Below are 15,762 nucleotides of genomic sequence, written 5' to 3' on the forward strand. Positions count from 1 at the left end.
GGCCACCTAGCTCCAATTCTGCCGATATCAGGAGTGGGAGGCCACCTGAGCAAGTTAGAGCAGAACATGCCATTGCTCAAGCAGAGGGTCGCCTTTCTTGATATTGCTAGGATTTGTGAACTCTTTGTGTGAGTGATTGAAATATTTATGTGTTGATAATTTTAGTTGTGAAGCGTGATGGTAATTTTCATAACAAGGATGACTCAAAAGTTGTTATTTTTTGTAGCTTGCAACAAAAAAGAAAAATGACAATCCAATTGAAACCATGGATGAAGCATATGGCAGGTATGTATGTCTGCACCAAGTTCTCTTAGCAGTAGCAGTAGCTGTAGGCCACTACATATGTAAACCAAACAACTTAAATATTCAGTTATGTAATTGCAGTTTGATGTAATGTAAATTGCAAGTGTAGGGCACTACAATTTTAGTTATGAGCACGTGCAATCCATGTTTTATCAAGTTGTGGCCCAGTAGTCTCTTCCAGTAGCCTCAGATAGATACATTTCATTATAGGTCTAAAGATATAATAGTACTGAATTTACAATTGCTCTATTACTAATAAATTACATAAATTATTTGGCCACTGTAATTGCAGCTATTAGCATTCCATCTCTTGTTTTTGGTTTTCTCAATTCTTGACTTTCCCCTTCTTTGGTTTGGTTGCTGCACTTGCACTACTACTATTTATTAGTGTTGTCAACATCTCCTGCATGATAATATCAACAACATTAGATGAATATACATATGAAGAAGTGACATCTGTTGTTGTAGTGCTAACATTTACTTTTTGCCTATGTTTCTCTGTGTTATCTGATTTCCTTTTCTTTGTTTTTTTAGGCATAGGAGGAAGATGCTTTTTTTGGCATGTCTTGATGTTATGCCCTCCTTCACGACAGTGTGTACAGGTAAAGTTGCTTTTTGCTTTGCTTATGATGTCCTCAACTATTCCTATTTGCCTAGTCACTTTCTTGGGCCTTCCTCTTTTCTGAGCATTATTAGGGTCTTGCAAAAGCATTGTATCACTTTCTTGAGCTGATTCTGTTTGAGGTAGTCTGACTGCATCATTAGCATCTTGCAAAACATTAGTACCACTTTGTTGAACAGATTGTGATTGTTGTAGTCTGACTTCATCTGCTGGTTCATTGAGTTTTCTTTGCATTCGCTCAGCTTCTTCTAGAACATAGTTGAATGTTTCCATTGTTCTTGATCCATCTGAAGCAATATTGCTCAACTTGTTTGACAATATGTTGTGCCTCAATGGCCTGCTCTTCTCAATCTCTATTTCTGGTATAGTATTCTGCCTTGTCAACTGTTTCCTCTCTTTAGCCCTCCGTCTTTCAATGAAATAACTATCATCTAGCTAAGATATATTTAGGTTTGTGAGCACCTTGATGATATGGCAGCATATTATACCATCTTTTTCAAATTTGCAACACAGACATCTGTAGTTTTTCTGTGCCAAGTCTACTGTCATAATGTATCTCCTTGTTCTGAACTCAAACTGCCTATGGTACTCTGATTTTAACACTGCATAAACTTGATCTTTCTAGAGTTCTTGAGCCTCATACTTTGTTGCCAATATGAGCTCCTTTTGAAACTTGAAGAATATCTTTCTGTTGTATAGCCTTGCAGCCTGCCTTTCGAACTCATATGCCGTACTCAACCAAGGCATTGATCCGGTTTCAAAGTCCTGTTCTGCTTGATTCTTTTCTGTTGTATCTAAAATTCTTTAGAACTCATTCATAAATCTCATAATACTATACCTTGGTGTGACATCCAGTTTGAATAATGCATTTGTGCCTTCACTTCTTGCTGTAGAGTTGATGAAAGGGAAGAAATGCTTCTTGAAGTAACATGGAACAAAATTTTCCCTATTAAACCACATGTCATCAAGGTATCTGAAGCCACCGACATCATATGTTTGTGGCAACTTCTTGTACAAGTACTCAAACTCTGTTTCGGTCAATGAGTTCCTAAGAATGTCAAAGAGATCGTCATGCAACTTCTTGTTCCTTTCCAATGAAGATATCCTGCCACCTTTCTCCTGAGCTTTCTTCACAATGTGGAAGAAGCAGTTCCGATAAATAGTGTTCGGTAGAACATTTCTGATAGCAGCCTTCATTGCTAGGTCCTGGTCAGTGATTATAGTTTTAGGGTGCTTTCCTCCCATACAAGTCAGCATTGTCTGAAACAACCACTCAAAAGTTTCTGTAGTTTCATCCATTATGAAAGCGCAGCCAAATAGGCAATTGTCCCCATGACCTGTAATACCAACAATTGGTGCAAACTTAAGGGAGTACTTGTTTGTGTTGTAGGTTGTATCAAAACTGATGTGATCTCCAAATTCCTCATAGTACCTTCTGCTTGTACCATTGGACCAGAAAATGTTTTTCACTTTATTGTTTTCATCTATGGAAAACTTGTAGAAGAACATTGGGTCCTCAGCCTGTTTCTTAGAGAACCAGTCATACACTTGTTGCATGTCATTATCCGATGTTGCCTTATTTATCTTTGTCTTCTTGTTGCTGATATGTTTCTTGTTGTATGGATTGACATCCCCTCTTATATAAGATAGGACTGCCATAATCTTCCTATCTGGTAGGTTCACTTTGTTGAATGTTGCAATAAGTTCCTTCTCCATTTCAGTCATCCTAATCTGTGAAAACAGTTTATTCTTCTGATCCTTGCTTGCAAATGCATGATTATGCTCAAGATTCAACCTGGTTATTGTCCATTCTCCATTCTGTAGTGTGACAACAAGTTCAGCGGGGCACTCGGTTGGTACAAGCGTACTTGTTTTCCTTTTATTTGGCATAGGATTAGGTGTTGGCGATGTACCAGAAATCTTCTTTTTGTTATTTCTTGCGCTTTGGACTCCTGAAACAGAAATCTTCCTTTTGTCATTTCTTATGCTTCGTACTCCTAAAACATCAGTGCTATCATCCTCCTTTCTCTTACCAGACAAGTTACACTTGTGTGTGACCCTTGTTACCTAGCCATAGTTGTGATCTTTCTTGTCTTGGCACTTGTATGTGTGCCATTTGACCAATGAAAACCCGACTATAAATGCGTAGTCATTGTAGAAACTGTACGCATCTTCTGTTGTTTTGAATTTCATGCCTAGCTGAGGAACATGCCTGCTAGCATGTTCATGAGACAAACGCTCAGCTGCCATAATACTTTGGCTTTCAATCTAAATTGCCCTGAGCTCTTCTTCATCTTGTTCTTCACTTGCTACTAGATGTTGTTTTGTCATGTTGCCCTCTATATCTTGCTCCCCTTCACTGCCTTGTTCATTTTGTCTTTCCTCATGTACCATGTTTTCTTCATTTGCAAACTCTGGTACTACTTCTGATTCTTCATTTCGCAGGCCGTCTACATCATTTTGTGGTGGCTCATAGATTCTATTGGTAGTGATGAACATCCGGTTCTATTTTCACTGGTAAGGAAAAAGGTGTACTGTTAGATATTTCATCTTGTATTGTAGCAAACAAAGTAATTTAGCTGTATATGTAGAGAACAAGTAAATACCTCTAGTGGAAATGGCTCATTGAGTATGTCCATGAAACTTCCTGTCATTTCAGATGACAAAAATTCTTCATAATTCTGATTTGAAGATTTAGCCTGAGCTATGACTTGGTTCATAAGGCTTGTATAGCTTGATCCGCCCTGTGATAGTACATAACTTGTTCCTCCTGGTGACATGATCTCCTGCAAATTTTGGGGTTCACCATTACAATAAAATCTTAGTTCTTTTGTTAGTACCCATTTTTTTAAAAAAATTGTGAAATGCGAGTTTTAGGAATCTCACTTCTTGTCTCTGCATTTCTTTTTCTTGTCCATAGCTGCTATAGTTCACTGGTGGTATTGAGCTCTGCTGTTACAGCATGAGGTCAGTCAAATGCCAAGGAGATAGAGAGGAAGACAAAGTAGTGGAATAACACATTGAAGCAAGACAAAGTAAGTCAAACTTGTAGTGTCTGCTGCATTATTATTATTATATTTTTTGCACAGGGTTTGATGAACTTATATATGTCACACTGACAATATGTGTTATAAGTTGAATTCCTTTTTACCTCATGAGTATTGTTGGCATTTTCAATGTTTGTATGAAACATGTAGTAGCTCTCAGGATTGAATTCCACTTCTCTTTCGGACGCACCCTGCATATGAAGAAGACTATCCTGTCCATAACAGTTGTAGTCCAGTAGTGCCGATGAACTATCCTGTTCATTACAAACAAACAAAAAGAAACTCAAATATCAGTAGTTGCAATTAGGAATAGTCTAAATTACAAGTTTGTAGCATTGCAATTGTAGTTTTCTTAATATGTAATAACTGCAATTTTTATTTACCTCATTAGTATAATTGGGGTTTACAATGTTTGAATCAAAATTGTAGTAACTTTGAATATTGGCTTCTAAATCTCTTGCTAAAGCACTCTGCATATATTAAGATAAATCGATTAGTGAAAGCAACACTGCCAAAGCACTCTGCATATAATAAGATAAATCAATTTTTCAAACCTGTTCACAATGTATGTTAGCTGTTATCTCTAATAATTGTGTAAGTTCCAGTCCGGTGTCATCACATCCAATACCTATTTCCCTTAAGAAGTCTTCATCTCCTATTTGATGTAGTCCTTCATTGTGAACCTGCATAAACATGCAATAAACTATTATTTTTAGGTGTAAGAAGATCTTTTGCATTGCAGTCAGCCAGTGGACAGTGACATTTGTGGTGGTCATCTAAACTTACAACCAAAACAAACAAGCAAAAAAGAAGGGTGTCTGCCTCTGGCAATTCTGTCATGTGCAAGGAATTCCACAAGCTGATCAATTTGTGATCAAGTTGCCTCTTAGTTCTTTACAAGTTTCCCCAAAATCCTATACAAGTTACCTCTAAATCCTATACTAGTTGCCTCTGAATTCTATACAAGTTCCCCCTAAATCCTATACAAGTTGTCTCTGAATTCTATACAAGTTGCCCCTAAATCCTTTACAAGTTGCCTCTGAATTCTATACAAGTTGCCCCTAAATCCTACACAAGTTGCCTAGGTTCATAGCACATTGTTCTTGTAGTCATCAACCACCATGTAGGCATGGATCCCACTAGATTTGCTCTATGGTCACTGTTATGATTTGTAATTGTTGGAGACAGATAACTGGAAATCTAAATCAGTTTGACAAGTGTACTTTACTTTGGATAACTATAGAGCTATAGCAATAGCAACAAAGAAGACAGAAGCAAGATGGTTACGGTTCAGGTGTTTCAGTGAACTGATGTAATGAGAAAAAGGAGATGAAGACAAGAAATAGAATAATCTTGCTGGTTAGTACCTTTTTCCTAGGCAGATCATATCCTTTGCCCTTGTTCATCTTCTTGTGTTTTACCTGTGCATTTATTCTCTAATTTTCGCTCTTCTCTCCACTCTAATTCTCCTTCTAGATCTAGATTGATCGGGGGTGTTTCTTTCTTGCTGGAGGGTGTAGTGGCAGAGCTGTAATTTCTGTGTACTATTTTATTGGGCCGAATAGCTGCTTTGTGGGTCGAATGAGTAGTTATTTGATATAGTGGGTATCGGATCTTGCACCCGTTAAGGTTTGGCGGGCCCGGTAGCTGCTTTGGTTGGGTTTGCGGGTTCATTTGTGCACCCATTTTGTTGCCTGCTACAGAAAAACAACAGAGAACAGATCTGACCCTTGGATGCAGATCCAAGGGCCCTAGACGTCGCCTGAGATGGTTCATATATTTCAGGCGACTAAAATATATATATATATATATATATATATATATATATATATATATATATATATATATATATATATATATATATATATATATATAAGGGCCCGTTTAGATCCTTGAACTGAATTCATTTCATTAAGTAATTAAGCTAATATGATTGTATATAGATTATATTTGTATATTACTATTGGTTATATGAGAGATACTTATGTGTTGTATTTCGACCATAGGAGAGCGAGATGAAGAGCGTGTTATAAGTTGCAAAGTAGAAACATAGAATGTGATCTATAGAATGAATTTTCGTTTCCCACCCTATGAATTTGCGATAGGCTTATATATGAACTTTGAAAAGTGGTGGAATGTTAAATTTCAAGCCAAATAGTCTAATTTATTAAGTAGATTTCATTTTTCAATTCCTCCAAATGAAGGATCCAAACGACCCCAAGGAAAAAGTCCGAAGAACTTCCTCAAATTTGGATTATATCTAGATAACCCCTAAACTAAATTTTGGTTTGATTTACTCCCCCTAACTATTTCAATTGGTCCATTTTACCCATTAACAATGTATGCTTTCCTTTTTGCATATAAGTTGACTTTAATTTTGAATTTTATAAGATGACAAAGGACATCATACTTTATTGTAAAAAAAATACATATTATCTTTTTCAGCATTATTTCGGTAAGTTAGGAACTGAATAACACATTGACAAAAATGTATGCAATGTAATGATGGAGAACTCAAAAATATATTCGTTCAAACACAAAATATGATGTCCTCTGTGGCTCTATTATATCATAAAATTTGAAATAAAAATTCACCTTGTATGTGGAGGGAAAAAAGATAAATCTAATTAAAGGGGGAAAATTAGGTCAACTAAAATAATTGGAGGAGGAAATTGAATCAAACATCAGACTAGATGGTTTATCAGTTCATAGGCCACCGTTGGAAGAGTATTTTGGGGTTTGTTAATTATTAATGTATGTGGCCACGGTGAGGGCATGTTTAGATGAGATTCTATAATCCATATTCTAAGTAAAAATGAATATCAGTTAAGAAAGTTTCGGATTGCCTAGTATTCCACCAATTCTTAATCCAAAGTTTCAGACATTTGTTAAAAGAGAAAGAGACTCCCTAGGGCAAAAGTACAATAAATACAAGATATAAGAAAGAAGGCAATGCTTTCTTTTTTTATTTTTGATATGTAAATTGAGTTGTTAATGAATCCGATTCATTCACAGACTCTATTTCATTTGTTGAATATATATGATATTTCTTTTCTTTGAAGCAAAAATTCTATAACAAGGCTTGAGACCTTGTGCAAGCGGTAGAGTCTTACCGCCTGTGACCGGAAGGTCCTGGGTTCGAGTCGCGGTCTCCTCGCATTACACAGACGAGGGTAAGGCTTGCCACTGACACCCTTTCCCAGACCCCACATAGAGAGGGAGCTCTCTACACTGGGTTCGTCCTTTAAGGTTTGAGACCTTGTGTTTGTATCTATTCCTCTTTTTTATACTAGTGGAATTTTATTGTATTGGTTTCTTTCTTAGATCTAAATGGAGTGGAATAGAGAAATAAAAAGGCCTTTCATATAAAAAAAATGGAAGAATAGTATGCCATATATCTCACTTGGACAAAACAAATTCGAAGCAATTTTCTCTTATCCTCGTTTGTTCCTTCCTTTAGATAAATACTCGAAAATCCCCTTACAATTGCAAAAAAAATTACAATTGGTACTCAAAATACTTCAATTGATATACGCAAGAAATAGGCCAATTCGGCAGCTTTTTATTCAATTTCTCGTGGAGTAAAAAACTTCTCATAAGTATGAGTCAAGGGAATGACCCCCTGGCCCTGGATTTCCATATAAAAGATACGACGAGGATAAAGACCCTCTTTAACTTGAATTCTAATTGATTGGATATCCCGCATAAGAAATTTAAGGAAGATGCGATGTTTTATTCCAGGGGATCCCAAACGAAAAATGCACACTATTTCCTCTTTTCTATCGAATTGGTCATAACCACTGCCTACATTTCATAAAATAGTGCACCACAAATAGGAGCTAACGAATAGGGCCGTGATTCTGTAGAAAGACATCATGACCCTCCGTGGAAAAAAAGAATTTATTGATATGGAAGCACATATATCATATTCTTACCAAGATAACTGGAAAGCCCCAACCGCTAAAAATCGTAATGAACCTAGAAAAAGATTACAAGCCCAAAAAATACCTCTTTTTTTAGAACCTTTTAGAAGTACTATCCATATGTGTTCTGATCGCCAATTCATATTAGATATACTAAATCTAGTAGTGGTCAATTGAAATTGAGAGAATAAGCTAAATGATTTTTACTTTACTTTTTTTTTATTTTGAAATAGTCTTTAGTAGCTAGTACTCCTGTGAAATAATTGGTTAGATACATTGACTTTCTATTAAAAAAATAGTGGATCCACTTAAAAAAACTCGCTATAGTCGGCTACGCATATGCATGCATTTATGCTGGTAGTTTATATCTGCATCCATAGACTTTTTCATTTGTGTGTAGAAAGAGCTACATACCCTATCATATTATACTACTTATACAACAAAATATATGTATTATGATCCTGATAATACATTGAGAAAATTTGTCCCCGTCGTTTCTAGATAATCTTATTTTTCTGCACATAAAGAAATAAGGAGGTCATTGCAATTGCTGGAAATACTAAGCTTACTAAAGGTAAAAAAAAAAGAGGGTAAGTTAAGATCTGTCGTAGAATATGTGTCTTAATTTAAATTTACTATTTCTATCTATTTGAAATATATTTTAAGATTCTTATGATATAATTAAGGATATCTATTATAAGGAATATTGACTATTGTATTTTTTTAGTTTACAAAATAAAGAATTTTTTATAGAATATTATTTTTTATAGAATACTATTCTTTTATATCTGGTATTTCTTAAATTTTGTGCACGTGAAAATTCTAAGGTGTTTGGATGGAATTCTAGGACTGAGATTTTTTCTATCCAGATTCTTAGAATCCGTCCAAAGGTTACCTGAGTAGCGGAGGAGAGAAGAAAACAAATGTGTTGCGTGTGTGCGTGGTTGGGGATTTTCGCAAGCAAACAGTGCAATATGATATAAAAAAAGTAAAATAAAAAATTGAGGAAGCAACGGAATGCGAGAAATCGAGGGGAGGGGAGGCAAACGGAGGCGTCGCTCTCCACCTGTGTGTGTGAGAGAGAGAGACGGGTAGAGGTGGGCGAGAGCCCGCGAGATCTCCTCCTCCTCCTCCTCCTCCTCCGTAGGCAAGGCAGTTGGTTGCTTGGCTGCAACAAACTACTCTAACGGAGTTCTCCACGGCCCTTGGATGGATTTTCCTCCCTATTCATCTCATCATCGTCTTGTTCCGCCTTTCCTGTTTCTGTTTTGTAGTCTCCCAATCGAATCACCTGCCCCCATGTCTATATATATTAATAACAAACCAAAAAAAAAAAATCCCCGCCGCGCCGCCATTAGCTAGCTCTTGTCTTCTTCATCCTCCTCGTTGCCGCAATCTGTTCCTCTTCCCCACCCACAGCCTGCTTGTTTTAGCAAAAGTAGGCAGAAAGAGGGGAGAGGAACGACGAGGGCGACGCGATTGACCAATCAAATCGATTGGTCTAAGCCTGCCTGGTGGCTGGTGGCTGGTGCCCAGGAGAGGAGAGGGACGGAGGCGGCCAGTGCTGCTCGTCGTGGTCAGCGGCGACGAACGAACGAACGAGCAAAAAGCCTTCCTTTCCTTTTGCTGATTTGCTCTCTGCCCTGCCCTGCTAGTGGCGTCCAGTCGCCACGGAATCAATCAATTTCAATCGGAAAGTTGGAATTTTGATTGAGTTTCGAGGTGCTCCATAAACTCAATTCGTCGTCCACACGACATTATTTGGATTGGAATCGGACCACCACCACAAAGCAAGCAAGCAGAGGAAGGCAGTCCAGTCCAGATTGGATTAGATTCCCTCTCTTATTAGCTTCGCTTCCTGACTAGACTCTCTCGAGAGAGAAAGAAAGGCAAGCAGCAGCAGCAGCCCAAGAAGAGAAGAGAAGCAAAGCAATGGATGTAAGTCGTCTTCCTTCCTCGTCTTTCCTTTCCTGCCCGCTTTGCTTTCCCTCCTTTCCCTATCAATTCTATTCTATCACACCACTTGCTGACCTTCTTCTTCTTTTTTTCTATTCTAATTTTATTCTCCTCCATCCACGCACTACTCACCTATATAGTATGCTCTGCAGTGCCGTTCGGCTGACCTTTTTCTCTAGCACCGATTCAGCCGGAACAGTGTTGCTGATTGCCCATGCCGCATGATTGCTTTGCTTGCGTGAACCATCGTCTTTAGTTTGCTCGCTCTGCCTGTTCCTGTTGTGCTAAACCTGCCATTCAGTCAATCTTTTTCAAGATTCTTTTTCTTGTCTTGTGTTCCACATGGCACGTAAGTAGATCACTACTACTGGTTACTACTGCATTATCAGGCACCGCACTAAATACACCCCCACTGTCACTCACTCACTCACTCTTCCGTTCCGTCCCACTCCATCTTGTATCTGTATGTATCACGAGGATAGGAGGAGCTGCAGCATTCAGCTACCAAATCGCATTAGATTTTCTAATTGATTGATACATGCAACCCTCCCTCCATCAGTATTGAATGCCCTCAGTATTCCCACCACTTTAGTTTGGCGATAACAAAAAACGTGTCCATCATTGTTTCTCGCTGGACGGCATCCATCCATCCATGATTCTTATGAAAATGAAAATGGAAATGGAAATGATGCGAGCTACTTTTGGTCTTGGGGGAAGCCACGGCATCACCATGCTGTGCTGCGGCGGCCTCCTCCTCGTTCCTGCCCTTTTTATAGGCCGGCTCCGCCTCCGCTTCCTCGTCCTTCACCTGCGACGCAGAGGACCTTCCCCTGCGCCTGCAATTTTACGACGACGACCACCACCAAGACCATCAGGCTCCTCCCGACACGGTGCCCCTCCTCCTGCCTATCAAGATCATGGACGCCGCCGACGAGAAGGGAGAGACGCCCCAAATCTCCGAGGATACCGCCCACCAGATTAGCGTTGGTATGTATTACGCCATTCCTCCTCCTCCTTTCTTTTCTCCTCTATCTACTGCGACTGTGTATCTCTGCATGCGCACTCCTGCTTCTTCTCACAAACAACTGAACAACAAACTCTCATGATGTATTTATGTATATAAACCTCCTTATTTAGAATCCTTCTTCAGCCATCCACCGCTTTGCTCTTCCATGGATGAAATTTCTTCTGCTACATAAATATATCTGTATATAATAATCAAATAATAGTATTAATCTTTTATTTATTATTCAATTTACAAAGTGGAGGAAACAACCATGTATGTAGTATGTACACGTGGCCAAAACCACAGTAATAATTACTAAATTTGTTTATGTCTGCATTTTATATTTTAATAATTAATAAAGCATACATTATGTATGGTTGAATCCTAAAACCATTCTGTCTGCCTGCTGTTTTCTTTCAGATCCTTGGTATCAAGTTGGCTTCATCCTCACAACCGGGGTCAACAGCGCATATGTTCTAGGATACTCTGGATCGATTATGGTCCCTTTAGGCTGGATCGGCGGCACATGTGGCCTCCTCCTAGCTGCTGCCATTTCCATGTATGCTAATGCTCTTCTTGCACGGCTTCATGAAGTCGGTGGCAAACGCCATATAAGATACAGAGATCTTGCTGGACACATATATGGTCAGTAACTATGTAGTCAGAATAAGCTAGTAGTACGATTCATTTTCTTTATTGATTTGATTTGACTAAACGAAAAATTTATGGGATTACATGGATCATTTCCTTTATTCTTTTGATTTGGTTTGACTACAGGACGGAAAATTTACGGACTTACATGGGCTCTGCAGTACATTAACCTTTTCATGATCAACACTGGCTTTATCATCTTAGCTGGACAAGCTCTCAAGGTATGATCCAGGGAAAAAAGGAAATCGCCTCAGATTGATACATACTGTTTCTTTTCTACATCAAACTCTCTTCTCCCCATGACTCCCTCTATCATATTTCTTGGCCCTACTGTTTATCGATCCTCCTGTATGTAAATTAGAGTTTTTTCTGAAATTCCGTTTCTTGCTTTTCCTTCCATTAGATCGATGAATTTGTCGATAGCATGCTGTACACAGGTTAGATTATAGTTGCATTTACTCTTGATGTAAATCTAAATTACGAAATATTTTCCTTGCAAACTTATTTTGTCACCTTCCATTTGCAGGCAACATATGTACTCTTTAGTGATGCTGGAGTTCTGAAACTCCCTTACTGCATTGCAATATCAGGATTCGTCTGTGCTCTTTTTGCGTTTGGAATCCCTTATTTATCTGCCCTCAGGATTTGGTTGGGATTCTCCACACTTTTTAGCCTCATCTATATTGTGATAGCATTTGTGCTGTCATTGAGAGATGGTATTATCCTTTGGCTCCGTCTTTATTGATACCATGACTTCATATGCATTTCTGTGTTTAATATAACATTTTTGTTTCGTCGCTGATGTTTCATACTAGGGATAACCTCGCCTGCGAGGGATTATAGTATTCCAAAATCATCACATTCAACTCATGTCTTCACTACAATAGGTGCCGTAGCAGACCTTGTGTTTGCTTACAACACAGGTATGCTGCCAGAAATTCAGGTGAGTCCAGAGATCATTTTCTGATATTAGTTAATTTAGTAGCAGCAAGGAAATCGCATTATTATATGGTAAATATATAATAATATTTCAGGCAACCATAAGGCCTCCTGTGGTCAAGAACATGGAGAAAGCTCTATGGTTCCAGTTCACCGTTGGCTCCTTGCCTCTCTATGCTGTAATCTTTATGGGTTACTGGGCTTATGGTTCCTCAACATCAGGTTATCTGCTAAACAGTGTCACAGGCCCAGTTTGGGTAAAAGCCGTTGCAAATCTGTCAGCATTTTTTCAGACCGTCATAGCGCTGCATGTAAGTCACCACCTTGGTTTTGTTCTTCTGGTCCAAACTGCAATATTTTTTTGTAGTAAACAAACTACCATATATAGTCCTATATACATGAATCTAGCAGTGTGCATGGCTGATTTACTTTTGATGTAGCCATTGATCTACTAAACTTGAGTTTGATGTATTCTCCAGATATTTGCTAGCCCAATGTATGAATTCTTGGACACAAAATATGGAAGTGGGCGTGGTGGTCCTTTTGAAATCCACAACGTAATGTTCAGAGTAGTAGTGAGAGGAGGCTACCTGACGGTGAACACGCTGGTGGCGGCGGTGCTCCCATTCCTTGGTGACTTCATGAGCCTGACGGGCGCCCTGAGCACCTTCCCACTGACGTTTGTGCTCGCAAATCACATGTACCTGATGGTGAAGGGGCCTAAGCTGTCTGCCATCCAGAAATCATGGCACTGGCTGAATGTTGTTGGGTTCACTGCATTGGCTGCTGCTGCGGCGGTCTCAGCAATAAGGCTCATCATGCTTGATTCCAGCACCTACCACTTTTTCGCTGATCTTTGAGCTTGAGGCCCCGATCAGTGAAATATTCAACTCTAGCTTGTTTCCTTTTTGTTTTTGGAAGGGAGGCAGATAGGGTGGTTAGCTACCAGCAGTAGTTGATTTGTGATGGAAACGGTTAATTCGAGCAATAAAATCAAGGTCAAATGTGCTTGCATTGCCTCTTCTCTTCTCTTCTCTTTGGTTACCTTGCCTGTTCAAATTCATCAGTATGATAGTATATGCTGAACCAGAGCTAGTATTTCAGAGAAATATTTATTGATGTACATATATGTTTGGGGTGCATTGCGCTTGCGCAGCACGGAGAAGTGGATAATTGTGCTGTGCTGCTTGCAGCCGAGGACCTGAGGTTTTATGAATCGACGAACAAAAACAACTGCAACTGCTAGTAGCCATGCAGGAGTATAAGGGTGCATATTGCATAGATGATATAAGAGCAGGGCAGAGCAGAGCACTAGCAGCAGGCCGAAGCGGGGATGGTGTCGATGCAGGACTTGTAGAGGATGCGGAGGTAGTCGAGCAGGGCGTCCTGGTTGGCGCCGTCCACCGGCTCCATCTCGAAGCTCCACACCACCAGCGTTGCGCCGCCATCGCCGCCGTAGTCGAAGAGGCTGATGGTGTTGCGAGAGCCGGCGAGGCCGACGTTGCTGTCCTCCATGAGGTAGGTGTAGGAGCGGGAGGCGTGGTCCATGGCCACCAGCCTCTCCCTGACCCACGACGACGACGCCTGCTGCTGCAGCTGCTGGGGGAACATGAGGCCGCCGCGCACTAGGCGCACGTAGCCCGGCACGCCCTCATCGCCGGCCACCGCGGTGCACGACTCCACCATGGGCATCCACTCGCGCAGCCGAGACGTGGCGGACACCAGCTCCCACACGCGGTCCACGGGCGCGCTCACCACCCCGCTCGCCGTGCCGCGCCACTTGCCAGTAGCCTGCCCATCCATGGCTCGAGAACTGTCAGCTCCTGCTCCTGTAAATGACTAGTCTGCTCCAGCACAAAGAACGAAGAATAGGAAGGGGAGAACAAGGACAGTCCTGTCCGGGACTCCCAAGGTGATGTGCTAGTCCAAGCTACACGGCTGCAAAACCAAAGCTCGCCGCGCAAGCGCTCTATTAAGCCCTATTTGATCTCCCAAGGATAATATATAAGATAGAAAAAAAATAAGAATGAGATTTTAGAATCCAACTATCTACCCAAATTTATTATTTAAAAACTTTTATTTTGTAAAAGTAATAATTACTATGATAATGAGATCTAAACACCTCTCGTTATTGAGAATTCAAATTCTGAATTCACTATAAGAATCCCAATTCTCACTATAAAAATAAGATCCAAACCGACCCATAACCAGGCGAGTTAAATGCATCAGAGGTCCATTAACATGTGAGGAGGTTTTGGTTAGGTCCATTAACTTCCAAAGTGGCTTTTTGGGTCCATAAACTTTGTATGACGTATCACTTAGGTCCATATCCCGCCACGCGGGCTTCTCATGCTGACGTGGCCTGCTGACATGTCCTTCTGAAGCAGCTCTTGACAATGCATTTTGTCAAACAGCTTGTGGGTGACGGCGACAGCGTCCCGGCGCGCCAAGCAGCGAGCTCGACAGCGCGTTGCCGCTCACGTCGAGGTGGGCCAACAAGCGCATTGCGCCCAGCCTCAGCAAGGGTCCGGCGCCGCGTCTAGCATGATCCTCGGCTCGCGCCTAGTGTCGTGGCCCTCAGCGGCGGCCGTCGTCAGCAGGCGGAGGGGCGGCGGCGTGTCCTCCTCCTCCCAGTCTCGGTCGTCCCGGCGGCACATGCGGCTGCCGAGGATCAGCTGCAGCGCCACCGAGGAGGTCAGCGGCGCCATGGCGTCCGTCACCATGGAGCAGATGCTGACGGTGTCGTCCACGGTGGAGGCGTCGTCGGCCATCGGCACTACTACAAAAGTTAACTGTAGGGGCGGCTCTAGAGCCTCTGTAGGGGCGGCTACGCCAGCCGCCCTTCCTAGGGTGTTCCAACAGAGGGTGCCTCTGTAGGGGCGGTTTCCTGACCGCCCCTGCAGTGCCCTCTGTAGGGGCGGCTGGTGTTTTCAGCCGCCCCTACAGTGCCCTCTATAGGGGTGGCCGGTAATATCAGCCGCCCCTGTAGTGGACTTCTGTAAGGGCAGCTGTATCACCAGCCGCCCCTGTTGTGTGTATTTGTAAGGGCGGTTCAATCAAGAACCGCCCCTACAGTGGATTTCCAGCAAAAAAAATAAATATTTCAAATTCAAATCCGACCACACACACACACACACACACATATATATATATATATATATATATATATATATATATATATATATATATATATATATATATATATATAATTCAAATTGTCAGGTATTTAGAAGTGATGATATGCCATAATAACAGAAGCATCATAATGTATTTGAGTATCTCAAGTTAAATCCATCTTTCAAACAGCAACTAGAA

General features: G+C 40.7%; 3 protein-coding genes across 4 annotated transcripts; 1 reads left to right on the top strand and 2 right to left on the bottom strand.

The window, feature by feature from the left end:
- Positions 1–628: 628 nt before the first annotated feature.
- Positions 629–2,815, bottom strand: LOC136543120 (protein FAR1-RELATED SEQUENCE 5-like). Its single transcript, XM_066535668.1, has 3 exons — positions 1,764–2,815; positions 965–1,334; positions 629–706 (listed from the first exon to the last, which is right to left on the bottom strand). Exons 1-3 carry the CDS (start codon positions 2,813–2,815, stop codon positions 629–631), a joined length of 1,500 nt encoding a protein of 499 aa, XP_066391765.1.
- A 6,206-nt stretch (positions 2,816–9,021) lies between these two features.
- LOC136541349 (probable proline transporter 2) lies at positions 9,022–13,476 on the top strand. Of its 2 annotated transcripts, none has more exons than XM_066533185.1 (8): positions 9,022–9,833; positions 10,628–10,838; positions 11,278–11,502; positions 11,635–11,729; positions 12,035–12,224; positions 12,324–12,451; positions 12,543–12,758; positions 12,927–13,476. In XM_066533185.1, exons 1-8 carry the CDS (start codon positions 9,828–9,830, stop codon positions 13,305–13,307), a joined length of 1,452 nt encoding a protein of 483 aa, XP_066389282.1. In that variant the 5' UTR covers positions 9,022–9,827; the 3' UTR covers positions 13,308–13,476. The 2 variants fall into 2 exon arrangements, with proteins under 2 accessions (XP_066389282.1, XP_066389284.1); XM_066533187.1 differs by having other exon boundaries at positions 9,026–9,833; positions 10,569–10,838.
- Positions 13,477–13,610: 134 nt separating this feature from the next.
- LOC136541350 (lachrymatory-factor synthase-like) lies at positions 13,611–14,363 on the bottom strand. Its single transcript, XM_066533188.1, has one exon. It carries the CDS (start codon positions 14,248–14,250, stop codon positions 13,759–13,761), a length of 492 nt encoding a protein of 163 aa, XP_066389285.1. The 5' UTR covers positions 14,251–14,363; the 3' UTR covers positions 13,611–13,758.
- Between the last annotated feature and the right edge of the window lie 1,399 nt (positions 14,364–15,762).

Source organism: Miscanthus floridulus, chromosome 3 (genome assembly GCF_019320115.1).
Source record: "Miscanthus floridulus cultivar M001 chromosome 3, ASM1932011v1, whole genome shotgun sequence".
In the NCBI taxonomy this organism is placed as follows: Eukaryota; Viridiplantae; Streptophyta; class Magnoliopsida; order Poales; family Poaceae; genus Miscanthus; species Miscanthus floridulus.